The 12748-nt window shown below is 55.5% G+C and overlaps 1 protein-coding gene across 7 annotated transcripts in view; it reads left to right on the top strand.

The window, feature by feature from the left end:
• DOCK6 (dedicator of cytokinesis 6) overlaps positions 1-12748 on the top strand; it is a 63701-nt gene that overhangs the window by 18601 nt on the left and 32352 nt on the right. For 5 of the 7 annotated variants that reach the window (XR_009548095.1, XR_009548094.1, XM_060184588.1 and 2 more), the window contains exons 15-25: positions 2177-2294; positions 2383-2453; positions 3619-3757; positions 3846-3947; positions 4874-4960; positions 6091-6322; positions 6403-6555; positions 7661-7824; positions 9265-9369; positions 12101-12193; positions 12477-12572. Coding sequence is in view for 5 of the 7 variants with exons in the window: in XM_060184588.1 (XP_060040571.1) it covers positions 2177-2294; positions 2383-2453; positions 3619-3757; positions 3846-3947; positions 4874-4960; positions 6091-6322; positions 6403-6555; positions 7661-7824; positions 9265-9369; positions 12101-12193; positions 12477-12572 (1360 nt within the window). In the remaining 2 variants the exon portion in view is untranslated. The remainder of the gene's footprint in view (positions 1-2176; positions 2295-2382; positions 2454-3618; positions 3758-3845; positions 3948-4873; positions 4961-6090; positions 6323-6402; positions 6556-7660; positions 7825-9264; positions 9370-12100; positions 12194-12476; positions 12573-12748) is intronic. The other 2 variants (XM_060184591.1, XM_060184590.1) reach the window with 2 other exon arrangements.

Below are 12748 nucleotides of genomic sequence, written 5' to 3'. Positions count from 1 at the left end.
GAGAGAGACACCAGAGCCCTGCTCAGCTCTGGCTTCTGGTGGTGCTGGGGATTGAACCTGGGAGCTTGAAGCCACAGACATGAAAGTCTTTTTTTTTTTTAAATTAATTAATTTATTTATTCCTTTTTTGTTGCCCTTTTGTTGTTGTTGTTATTGATGTCATCGTTGTTGGATAGGACAGAGAGAAATGGAGAGAGGAGGGGAAGACAGAGAGGGGGAGAGAAAGACAGACACCTGCAGACCTGTTTCACCGCCTGGGAAGCGACTCCCCTGCAGGTGGGGAGCCGGGGGCTCGAACAGGGATCCTTATGCAGACATGAAAGTCTTTTGCACAACCATTAGGCTGTCTCCCCAGCCCAGATTTCTGGAACTTCTGAGAACATTCTGCCGTATTCCAGGGGTTTGACCCAGAGCTGTGGTAGCTTTCTGTCTCCTCTCCTGTCCCTCCTGTTTGTTCTCCTGTCTCTTTCCCAGACCTGAGCTGAGCCGAGGGTGGCATGGGGGTGGTGGGGACACTGTCCCCCAAGCGTTGCAGCCTGACTCCCTGCCAGGGCCGTGCTGACGACCATTCTGCTCCCTGGAGGACTGTGCACAAGTACCCCGGTCTTCCCTTCCTGTCTAACGGGAGTTGCTGGTGACGCCTGAGATGCTGGTGACGCCCGTCCTGCCCTTCAGGCCCCGTGGGAGAAAGGAACTCAGTTGACTTCACATTGGGTGTTCAGAACAGAGCCTGGACAGAGTCACTGAGGCTTAGTGTTTGAGGCAACTATTGTCATTATTATTGTAGCTTTTTATCTTTTTTAATTTATTATTATTATTATTATTAAACATGATAGACACTTTTGAAAAAAGATTTTATTTATTTATTTATGAGAAAGATAGGAGAGAGAAAGAACCAGACATCACTCTGGTACATGTGCTGCCAGGGATCGAACTCGGGACCTCATGCTTGAGAGTTCAAAGCTTTACCATTGCGCCACCTCCCGGACCACTGTTGTATCTTTATTTTAATGAACTGATTTATCAAATTCTTATTGATTGATAATTGGATAGAGACAGAGAGAAACTGAGTGGGGTGGGGGAGATAGACAGAGAGACACCTGCAGCCCTGCTTCACCATTCATGAAGCTTCTCCCCTGCAAGTGGGGTCTGGAGACTTGAACGTGGGTCCTTGTGCACTGTAATATGTGTGCTTAACCAGGTGTGTTACCACCTGGTCCATATCTTTAAAAAAAAATTTTTTTGTATTTATTTCACCTTTTGTTGCCCTTTTATATTGTTGTTGTTATTATTGTTGCTATTGATGTCATCGTTGTTAGGACAGAAAGAAATGGAGAAAGGAGGGGAACAGAAAGATAAGACACCTGCAGACCTGCTTCACCACCTGTGAAGCGACTCTCCTGCAGGTGGGGAGCTGGGGACTTGAACCAGGATCCTTACGCCGGTCCTTGCCCTTTGCTCCATGTGCGCTTAAGCGCTGTGCTACCGCCCGACTCCCAGTTCTTAACTTTATAGATGAGAGAGAGGCAGAGACTGAACCCAGAACCCTGCTCAGCTCTGGCTGATGGTGATGCTGGGGACTAAACCCAGGACTTCAGAGCCTCAGTCAGGAGATTTTTAATTTTTTTTTTTAACAGAACCATGGTGCTATCTCCCTAGCTTAATTTACTCTTTGAGTGGGAGAGAAACAGAATGAGAGATACAGAGAGAGAGAGAGACCCCAGAACCCTGCTCTGCTCTGGCTTTGGTGGTACTGAGGATTGAACCTGGGACCCGAGTCTCAGGCAGGAAGGCCTTTTTTGCAGAACCATTGTGCTATCTCCTAGTCTCCTAGGTTTTGTCTTGTTGTTGATTTCTAAAAACTCTTTACATATGTGGACTTTAAAAAAAATATATATATATATATATTCAGACCTCTGTTCAGCTTTGGCTTCTGGTGGTGCTGGGGACTGAACCCGTGACCTCAGAGCCTCAGGCACAACCCCAGTGCTGCTTCTCCTGGGGACACCTTCACACTGGCTACTTCTGGGGCCACCTCTTTGGAACCCCACCACCTAGCACCATCCACCTCCCTTCATCTCGCAGTGTTCATTTGTGCTCGACCCCTCTGTCCCTCTGTCCCGGGAGGCCGCTGTCTGTCCCGGTGCCCCCTCTTCACTCCCGCCCTGTCCTCCAGGAACCTGCTGTTCGTCTATCCGCACAGCCTCAACTTCAGCAGCCGCCAGGGCTCTGTGCGCAACCTGGCGGTCCGTCTGCAGTACATGGCGGGCGAGGACCCCAGCCAGGCCCTGCCGGTCAGTGCCCCCAGCCCAGGGGCCAGCGGGTGGGGGTGGGCAGATGGGGGACACCCCCACAGGGCTCCTCACACCCCCCACACGCCAGGTCATCTTTGGCAAGTCCAGCTGCAGCGAATTCACCCGGGAGGCCTTCACCCCGGTGGTCTATCATAACAAGTAAGGGGGCTGGGCTTGGTGTGCAGAGCAGGGGGGCCCAGGGGAAGATCTGGGGGGTCAGGGCGATGTTGGGGGGCAGAGGGAGCCGATTGGGGGTCAGGGAGATGTTGGGGGGCAGAGGGAGCCGATTGGGGGTCAGGGTGATGGTGGGGGCAGAGGAAGCCGATTGGGGGATGAGGGTGATGTTGGGGGCAGAGGGAGCTGAGTGGGGGGTCAGGGAGATGTTGGGGACAGAGGGAGCCGAATGGGGGGTCAGGGCGATGTTGGGGGCAGAGGGAGCCGATTGGGGGTCAGGGTGATGGTGGGGGGCAGAGGAAGCCGATTGGGGGTGAGGGTGATGTTGGGGGCAGAGGGAGCCGAGTGGGGGGTCACGGTGATGTTGGGGGGCAGAGGGAGCCGATTGGGGGGTCAGGGCGATGTTGGGGGCAGAGGGAGCCGATTGGGAGTCAGGGAGATGTTGGGGGGCAGAGGGAGCCGATTGGGGGTCAGGGCGATGTTGGGGGCAGAGGGAGCCGAGTGGGGGGTCACAGTAATGTTGGGGGGCAGAGGGAGCCGATTGGGGGTCAGGGAGATGTTGGGGGGCAGAGGGAGCGAGTGGGGGTCAGGGTGATGTGGAGGTCAGGGGAGCCGATGGGGCTTCAGGCCGATGTTGAGGTGCAGGGGGCAGACCTAGGAGGTCAGGGTATGTTGGGGTCAGAGGGGCAGATCTGGGGGTCAGGTAGAGTGATCAGAAGTAGCAGAGGCAGAGAGCAGAGACAGACAGCCATGGCTCCTTGGCCCAGGGTGTCCCCAGTTCTCCCGCCCCCGACCCGCCCCAGAACCCATGATGTTGCCACCCCCATCTCCCAGGCCCCCAGAATTCCTTTTTTTTAAGTTTTATTTATTTATTTTCCCTTTTGTTGCCCTTGTCCTTTTTTATTGTTGTTGTCGTTATTATTGGTTGTGTTATTGATGTCGTCGTTGTTGGATAGGACAGAGAGAAATGGAGAGAGGAGGGGAAGACAGAGAGGGGGAGAGAAAGACAGACACCTGCAGACCTGCTTCACTGCCTGTGAAGCGACTCCCCTGCAGGTGGGGAGCCGGGGACTCAAACCGGGATCTTTAGGCCGGTCCTTGCGCTTTGTGCCACCTGCGCTTAACCCGCTGTGCCACCGCCCGACCCCAGGTGCCCGGAATTCTATGAGGAGTTCAAGCTGTGCCTTCCGGCCTGCGTGACCGAGAACCACCATCTGCTATTCACCTTCTACCATATCAGCTGCCAGCCCCGGCCGGGCACCACCCTTGAGACGCCCGTGGGCTTCACCGTGAGCCTCCCCCCAGCCCCCCTCAGCCCCCCAGAACCTTCCAGCCCTGCCCCCACTGACCCTCCCGCCGTCTCCACCATCTCCCCAGTGGATCCCACTGCTCCAGCATGGACGCCTGAGATCCGGCCCATTCTGCCTCCCGGTGTCCGTGGACCAGCCCCCTCCCAGCTACTCGGTGTTGACCCCAGACGTACGTACACCCCCCCCAGTTCCTCAACGCTGAGCCCCCAGATTGCTCCAGGGGATTCTCCCATTCACAGACACCCCCCGCAAAGAACTGACTCCTGTGGGGACTTCTGGGGTGCCTACCCCCACGGCACTGAGAGCCTCTGTCTGCCTCTGTCCCAACGTAACCCTGGCTCCCTGCCTCTCCACTCAGGACCCCTCTGCCTCCCCAAAAAAAAAAAAAAAAAAACCCTGACTGGGGGTCGGGCGCTAGCGCAACAGGTTAAGCACATGTGGCATCAAGCGCAAGGACCAGGGTAAGGATCCTGGTTCGATCCCCCGGCTCCCCACCTGCAGGGGAGTCGCTTCCCAGGCGGTGAAGCAGGTCTGCAGGTGTCTGTCTTTCTCTCCCCCTCTCTGTCTTCCCCTCCTCTCTCCATTTCTCTCTGTCCTAGCCATCAATGACGATATAAATAATCACAACAATAATAACCGCAACAAGGGCAACCAAAGGGGAAGAAGAAGAAAAAAAAAAAAGGCCTCCCGGAGCAGTGGATTCAGGGTGCAGGCACTGAGCCCCAGCAATAACCCATAATAATAAGGCAAAAACAAACAAACAAACCCTGGCTGATCTCTGCCCCCACCCCCCAGAAGTGTCAATCCGGCCATCGCTGATTCCTCCTGTCAGTCCCGCAACCCATCAGCTCCCGGAACCCCCATCCCTGCATTCTAATAGTGCGGAGGGGTCCCATTCATTCCTTCTAGGCCTGTCCCCCAGTCTGTCTCTCCGCCCTCCCCCAGCACCCCCAGAAGCCTGCCCAGTGGCCCCCATTGTCCCCCTCGCCATGCCCAATGGCTCTGCCTGGCGGGCCACCCACCCCCGTCTCCACCACCCTCACCCCCCATGGGTGGGTGCTGCGCCCCGGGTGCAATGCCGCTTTCCGCCGGCAGGTGGCGCTGCCGGGCATGCGCTGGGTGGACGGCCACAAGGGCGTGTTCAGCGTGGAGCTCGCCGCCGTGTCCTCCGTGCACCCCCAGGTGAGGGGCGGCCACCCACGTGCCCCCTGCCCCGTCCCCGCCCCCTCGGACTTGGGCAACTGGCCCCGGGGCCCCGAGGCCGCAGCTGGGCCGTGACTCGGGTCAGCTGGGCCTCTGCCCGGGGCTGTGCTGACTCACGCGGGGGCATGGGGGGGTGCGGGTTTGGGGGTGCGGGCCTCTGGGGCTGGGAGACGCCCACCCCCTTTTTTTCTCTCTTTCCTAACCAGGGCAATTTTATGCATCCTTTTTGGGGGGCCTTTTTGGGGAGGGCGGGGGTGCAGGGGGCGATCTTGGGGCTCAGGGATAATGTTGGGGTTGAGAGGCGATCTTGGGGGGACAGGGGCGATCTTGGGGTTCAGGGGCAATCTTGGGAGGGCAGGAGAAACCTTGGGGGTTCAAGGGCCATCTTGGGGGGGCCAGGAGCAATCGTGGGGTACAGGGGCAATCTTGGGGGCCAGGAGCAATCTTGGGTTTCAGGGGCAATCTTGGGGTTCGGGGACAATCTTGGGGTTCAGGGACAATCTTGGGAGGGCAGGAGAAACCTTGGGGGTTCAAGGGCCACCTTGGGGTTCAGGGGCAATCGTGGGTTTCAGGGGCAATCTTGGAGGGTCATGGACAATCTTGAGGTTCACGGACAATCTTGAGGTTCAGGGACCATCTTGGGGGGCAGGGGCAATTTTGGGGGTTCAATGGCAATCTTGGGGGGCCAGGAGCAATCTTGGGTTTCAGGGGAAATCTTGGGGTTCAGGGACAATCTTGGGATCCAGAGGCAATCTTGGGGGTCCAGAGACAATTTTGGATGTTCACGGGCAATCTTGGGGGTTCAGGGATAATCTTGGGGGGCCAGAGATAGTTTTGGGGGACAGGGTACAATCTTGGGGTTCAGGGATAATGTTGGGGTCCAGAGGCAATCTGGGGGCCCCAGGGACAACTTTGGGGAGCAGAGATCATCTTGGGCAGGTGGAGGGGAGCGAGGGCCTCCTTCCAGAGGCAAGCAGACAGCAGATATCTGGGGCAGATGCTAGCTCATCCTGGGAGACCCCCGGAGCAGACCTTGCACACAGACACCCCCCCAAAAAAAAAAAGCCTGGGGCGAGCTGTCTGCCCACCCACTAACCCCCCCACCCCAGGACCCGCACCTGGACAAGTTCTTCACGCTGGTGCACGTCCTGGAGGAGGGGGCCTTCCCGTTCCGCCTGAAAGACGGGGTGCTGAGTGAGAGCACGGTGGAGCCTGAGCTGCGGGCCAGCTTGGCCGCCCTGCGCCTGGCCAGCCCCGAGCCTCTGCTGGCTTTCTCCCATCGCCTCCTCCACAAGCTGGTGGGGCTGGTCGTGCGGCCCCCCATCATCTGCGGCCAGATCGGTGAGCCCGGCCCCCCCACTTCCCCAGGGGGTGCTGGGGAACCCCCTCCTGCCCCTCTGACTTCTTGCTCCGCCCGGCAGTGAACCTGGGCCGGGGTGTGTTTGAAGCCATGGCTCACGTGGTCAGCCTGGTGCACCGGAGCCTCGAGGGGGCCCAGGACCCCCGCGGCCACTGCCCCCTGTTGGCTGCCTACGTCCACTACGTCTTCCGCCTGCCCGGCACCGAGCCCAGCGGTGAGCCTTTGGGGACAGGAAATCAGGGGGAGGGGGCAAACAGCATGTGCAAAGGTCCTGGGGCCTCCAGCACCTTTTGGCCCCGCCCCTGGGGGTGTGGCCAGAGTGTGTTTGATGGGCAGGGGCGGCAGCCAATCAGCATACGGGCTGGCAGCTAGGTGGGCAGGATAACACACACACACACACACACACACACACACACACACACACACACCCCTTGTCGATGAATTCCTGACTTCCTAGGAAAAGGTTTATTTCCTTAAAGGGCCAGGCGGTGGTGCGCACGTGTTACAGTATGTGAGGATGAAGGTTCGAGCCCCCGGTCCCCACCTGCAGGGGGGAAGCTTTGCAAATGGTGAAGCAGGGCTGCAGGGGTCTCTCTCTGTCTCCCTCCCTCTTTGCCTCCCCTTCCTTCTCAATTTCTGGCTGTCTCTACCCAATAAATAAATAAAGATAGTGAACATGGGCGAGGGTAGATAGCATCATGGTTCTGCAAACAGACTCTCCTGCCTGAGGCTTCAGAGTTCCAGGTTCAATCCCCCACACCATTATAAGCCATAAGCCAGAGCTGATCGGTGCTCTGGTAAAAAATAATAATAATAATTATTTTTAAAATGAGAAATTGAGAGGGGGAGATGGAGATAGAGAGGGAGAGAGACAGAGAGACACCTGCAGCCCTGCTTCACCACTTGTGAAGCTTTCCCCCTGCAGGTGGGGACCAGGGACTTGAACCTGGGTCCTTGCACTGTAATGTGTGCGCTTAACCAGGAGCACCACCGCCCAACCCCTGACTTTTCTGTCTCTATCCAATCAATTAATTAAATTAATTTTTTTAAAGATTTTATTTATTTATTTATTTATGAGAAAGATAGGAGGAGGGAGAAAGAACCAGCCATCCCTCTGGTACGTGTGCTGCCGGGAATCGAACTCAGGACCTCATGATTGAGAGTCCGGTGCTTTATCCACTGCGCCACCTCCTGGACCACAATTTTTTTTTTTTTTACAAAGCGACATTAGCAAAGACAGCGGAGGAGGGGCGTGTCTGGGACTCATGGATCTGGGTGAGGGGGGAAAGAAACTGACAGAACCCCCTCCCGAATTTTAGGGGTGCTTCCGGCCCCTGTACAGCCCGCCACGCTGGCCCGGGCCTCCGGCCGCCCCGCCAGTCTCTACCTGGCCCGATCAAAAAGCATCAGCAGTAGTAACCCCGACCTGGCACTGGCCCCCGGCTCTGTGGACGACGAGGTCTCCAGGATCCTGGCCAATAAGGTAGGTCTGCGGGGTCCCCCAAGAAGGGGATACCACTCAGAGTTCCGGATTCTCATTCTGGCTCTTTTTATTTCATTGTTTGTTGTTTTTTTTTTTTTCTTTCTGCCTCCAGGATTATTTCTCTCTGGGGCACGGTGCCGGCACTACCAATCTGCTGCTCCTAGCGGCTAAGTTTTTTTTTTTTTCATTTTGTTATATACGGCAGAGATAAACTGAGAGAGATGGGGGGAGATAGAGCAGGAGAGAGAGAGAGACCCCTGCAGCCCTGCTTCACCACTTGTGAAGCTTTCCTCCTGCAGGTGGGGAGCCGGAGGCTGGAACCCGGGTCTAGTGTGTGTGTAGTGTGTGTGTAGTGTGTGCGCTTAACCAGGTGCGCCACCACCAGGCCCCTGGATTCTTTCTTTCAAGATTGATTGAGCAGCCCAGGAGGGGATGCAGGAGATAATTGTTGGAGTCTCAAGTGTGAGGTCCTGGGTTCGAGGCCCGGCTTTGCAGGTACCAGAGGAAGACATTGCTTCTCTCTCTCTCTCCCTCTCTCTCTTTCTCTCTTTCTCTCTCTCACTCACATCAATAAGTAAATTATTTATGGAGCCAGGCGGTGACACACTTGGTTAAGCTCACATACATTACAGTGCACAAGGACCCGAGTTCAAATCCCCCGGGTCCCCACCTGCAGGGGGAAAGCTTCACAAGTGGTGAAGCAGGTGGCTGCAGGTGTCTCTCTGTCTCTCTCCCTCTCTTATCTCTCCCTTCCCTCAATGTCTCTCTGTCTCTATCCAATAATAAATGAATACATAAGTAAAAAAAAATTTAAAAAAGAAATTACTAACCAGAGAGAAAGAGAGGCCTCCCTCTGGCTCCTCGATGCCAGGGCTCGAACCCAGGACCTCACGCTGGGGAATCCAACACTTTCTACCCTGGGCTGCCTCCTGGATTGAAGTTGTGTTTGGTAGTTGTTTATTTTGCTTTCTTAATGCAGAAAAGTTTTCCCTTGCCCCATAGTCTGTGGAGAGAAAAAAATCAGAGAGGGTGAGAGAGGGGCGTCTAAAGAAAGAATCAGGTCCAGAGAGATTGCCCACTGGGTAGGGGCCTGGCCATGAGCCCTGGCATCAAATGAGAAGGAAGAGACAGGGAAGGTATTCTAATGTCTCTCTGTCTGTCTAGATTGACTGACTGACTGACTGACTGACTGTACACAGAGCCCTGCTCAGCTCTGACTTCTGGTGGTGCCGGGGATTGAACCTGAGACGTTGGAGCCTCAGGGAGGGACAGTCCGCTGTGGAAATCACTGAGGGAGACAGCACAGGGCTTCTGCAAACAGACTCCTTCCTGAGGCTCTGAGGTCCCAGGCTCCATCCCCAGCACCGACAGCAGCCCTCCCCCCAACAGCCCCCCCTCCCGTTTCTCCATTTCTCCGTCCATGGATCTCTATACCCCTAGGCCATCGACCGCTCCCACTCCTGGGTGAACTCTGCTTATGCTCCAGGTGGTACGAAGGCCGTGCTGCGGAGAGCACCCCCTTACTGTGGGGCGGAGCCCAGACAGGTGCCTCCCCGACTTGCTTGTGATAAACCCTCCCTCCACTCCCTCCACCCGCCCCACCACATCACAGCATGAGTTCATTCCATCTTCCTGGCTGTGGGGAGGTGGAGGGAGGGACTAACCTAGGTGGGCTGCCTGGAGAAGGCTGCAGCCGCACGGATTGGGGGAATGGAGGTGAGGGCCTCTCTAGCCTTTGTCTGGGGCTGTGGACAACAGAACCTTTTGTGGCCGCGCCAACAGCTGGGAACGGGGTCTGTATGCAAATGACATGCAAATAACGCACCTGCACGCAAATGATATGCAAATTTCATCACCCATCGTTTCACCACCCCTGCTTGTCCACTTCCTCTGCCTGAATGATGCCAAGGGGTGCAGAACTGGACCTCTGGGGCTCCCCTCTTCCCCCAGGCTTCTGCCTGTTCCCAGGTGCCTGGTTGGGGAGGGGTTCAGCCTTCAGACAGACCCGGGTCCAGTCCTGTCTCTGCTGTGGGCTTGTCAGGTTACCAGGTGTCAGGAAAACGTGAGACTCGGGGTCCAGGGGGGCTGGGAGGGGACGTCTGGGTACTGCGGGTGGGCTCTTGTTAAGCCATAAAAAATGGAGTTAAAACCTAGCTATTACGGTATTAATTTCATTGGTTTTTGTGTGAGAGAGAGAGAGAGAGAAGCAGAACCTCCCTTTGGCATCCACAGTGACAACAAGGATCGAACCCAGGACCTCCCACTTGAGTGTCCAACGCTTTATCCACGGCCCCCCTACCCCCCAGTCTCTGCCCCCACACCCCTACCCCACCCCCCCACTCCCTAACCCCCCTGCCAGCTAAGAGTTGGGGAGAATGGAACTCAAATCTGATCCTTGGACCCGTTTCACAGATGGGGAAACTGAGGCATTGCTGGTGCTGGAGTGGGGGGGTGCTCCCTTATCTTCTCATCAGGCCTTTCCCGCCCCCCCCGTTACTTCTGTTCTCTGTCTTCCTCTCCTTTTTCTTCCTCCATCAGATGCTCTCCACCTTTCCTCACTCTCCCATCTCCTGTCTACTCGATATTTTTAGTTAAAGAAAATTTTAAGTCGTGGTCCAGGAGGAGGCGCAGTGGATAAAGCACTGGACTCTCAAGCATGAGGTCCTGAGTTTGATCCCCGGCAGCACATGTACCAGAGTGATGTCTGGTTCTTTCTCTCTCTCCTCCTTTCTCATTAATAAATAAAATATTTTTTCAAAAAAGGGCAGAGGGTAGATAGCATAATGGTTATGCAAAAAGACTGTCGTGCCTGAGGCTCCAAAGTCCCAGGTTCAATCCCCTGCACCACCATAAGCCAGAGCTGAACAGTGCTCTGGTTAAAAAAATAAAATATAAATATAACTTAAAATATAAATATTAAAAAAGGAAATTTTTAAGTCTCTGCTTGCTATTTAAAAACTATTTGATAGGGAGCCGGGTGGTAGCGCAGCAGGTTAAGCACACGCGACACAAAGCGCAAAAACCTGCTTAAGAATCCCGGTTCGAGCCCCTGGCTCCCCACCTACAGGGGGGTCACTTCACAGATGGTGACGCAGGTTGCAGGTGTCTGTCTTTCTCTCCCCCTCTCTGTCTTCCCCTCCTCTCTCCATTTCTCTGTCCTAGCCAACAACAACGATAACAGCAACAACAATAATAACTACAACAATAAAACATCAAGGGCAACAAAAGGGATAATAAATAAATATTTTAAAAATCCTGGGGGTTGGGATGTAGCGCAGCGGGTTAAGCGCATGTAGTGCAAAGCACAAGGACCCTAAGGATCCAAGTTTGAGCCCCCGGCTCCCCACCTGCAGGGGAGTCGCTTCCCAGGCGGTGAAGCAGGTCTGCAGGTGTCTGTCTTTCTCTCCCCCTCTGTCTTCCCCTCCTCTCTCCATTTCTCTCTGTCCTATCCAACAACGACAACATCAATAACAATAATATCTGTCAGGAAATTGTGATAAATAAATATTTTTTAAAAATCTTTAAAAAAAAAACCTATTTGATAGACACAGGGAGGGGAGAGGGAGATAGAGAGGGAGACACCTGCAGCCCTGCTTCATCATTCGAGAACCTTCTCCCGCCCCCTGCAGGTGGGGACCAGGGGGCTCGAACCCAGGTCCTTATGTGCTGTAATGTGAGTGCTCAGCTAGGTGCACCACCACCTGGCCCTAAATCTCTACTTATTTTTTTTTTAATTTTTAAAAATTTATTTATTTTCCCTTTTGTTGCCCTTGTTTTTTTATTGTTGTCATTATTGTTGTTGTCGTTGATGTTGTCGTGGATAGATAGGACAGAGAGAAATGGAGAGAGGAGGGGAAGACAGAGAGGGGGAGAGAAAGACAGACACCTGCAGTCCTGCTTCACCGCCTGGGAAGCGACTCCCCTGCAGGTGGGGAGCCGGGGGGCTCGAAGCAGGATCCTTATGCCGGTCCTTGTGCTTTGTGCCACGTGCGCTTAACCCGCTGGGCTACTGCCCGACTCCCTATTTATTCTTATTAATTATTATTTTACCCAGAGCCCTGCTGAGCTCAGAACCATGATGCTGCAAAGAGACTCTCCTGCCTGAGGCTCTGAGTCCCCGGGTTCAATCCCCAGCACCGCCAGCAGCCTGAGTTCACGCCCTTTCCACCCTCCCCTCCAGCGCTCTCTGTTCACGAGCCCGTGTCGCCTTCCATGTCTCTCTCCCTCCATGTCACCCCCGCGCCCCATCCCATCCCATCCCATCCTGTCCACCCAGGCCATTGACCGCATGTCTAACCGAACCTCTTCCTGCCTCGAGGGTTCCTCCTCTGCCCCTCCAGCTACTCAGCCGAGACCCACCATGCACAAGGTAGTGAGACGTGCAGGGTTTGGGGGGAGGGAAAGGGGGTCGCCATGGGTACCCCTCCTCTCCAGCCAAGAGCGGAGAGACAGGGCAGGTTGGTACTTTCTGCTCCCCTCTCCCCAAGCTGCCTCCTCCTGCATGGCCTCCGTGACTGCCTTAACCCCGGGCTGCATTTGGCCCTCTGCGTGCCTTCCCGGGATGGGGTTGCAGGTGGTGTGTGCGGGGGGGGGGGGGGGGGGGGTGTCTGGGCTCTCTGTAACCGCTGCCCCCCATGACACCCCCCCCCCAGTTGCTTCATGAGGAACTCGCCCTGCAGTGGGTGGTGAGTGGGAGCGCTGTGCGTGAAGCCGTGTTGCAACACGCCTGGTTCTTCTTCCAGCTCATGGTAAGACCCCCACCCAAACACACACAAACACAGACACCCCGCAAAAGCCAGGCACCCCTGGAAAAGTGGGGTAGTCGGTAAGTGGGAGGGAAGACAGCCTCTTCCAGGGAGAGGAGCCCCCTGCCCATCTCTGGGACCCTGGAGACCGCAGAGGGATCTCTAGCCAGACAGGAGGC

The sequence above is a fragment of the Erinaceus europaeus genome, unplaced genomic scaffold (genome assembly GCF_950295315.1).
Source record: "Erinaceus europaeus unplaced genomic scaffold, mEriEur2.1 scaffold_667, whole genome shotgun sequence".
In the NCBI taxonomy this organism is placed as follows: Eukaryota; Metazoa; Chordata; class Mammalia; order Eulipotyphla; family Erinaceidae; genus Erinaceus; species Erinaceus europaeus.
The sequence above is the reverse complement of the archived record's forward strand: the minus strand, read 5'-3'. Positions and strand labels throughout refer to the sequence as shown.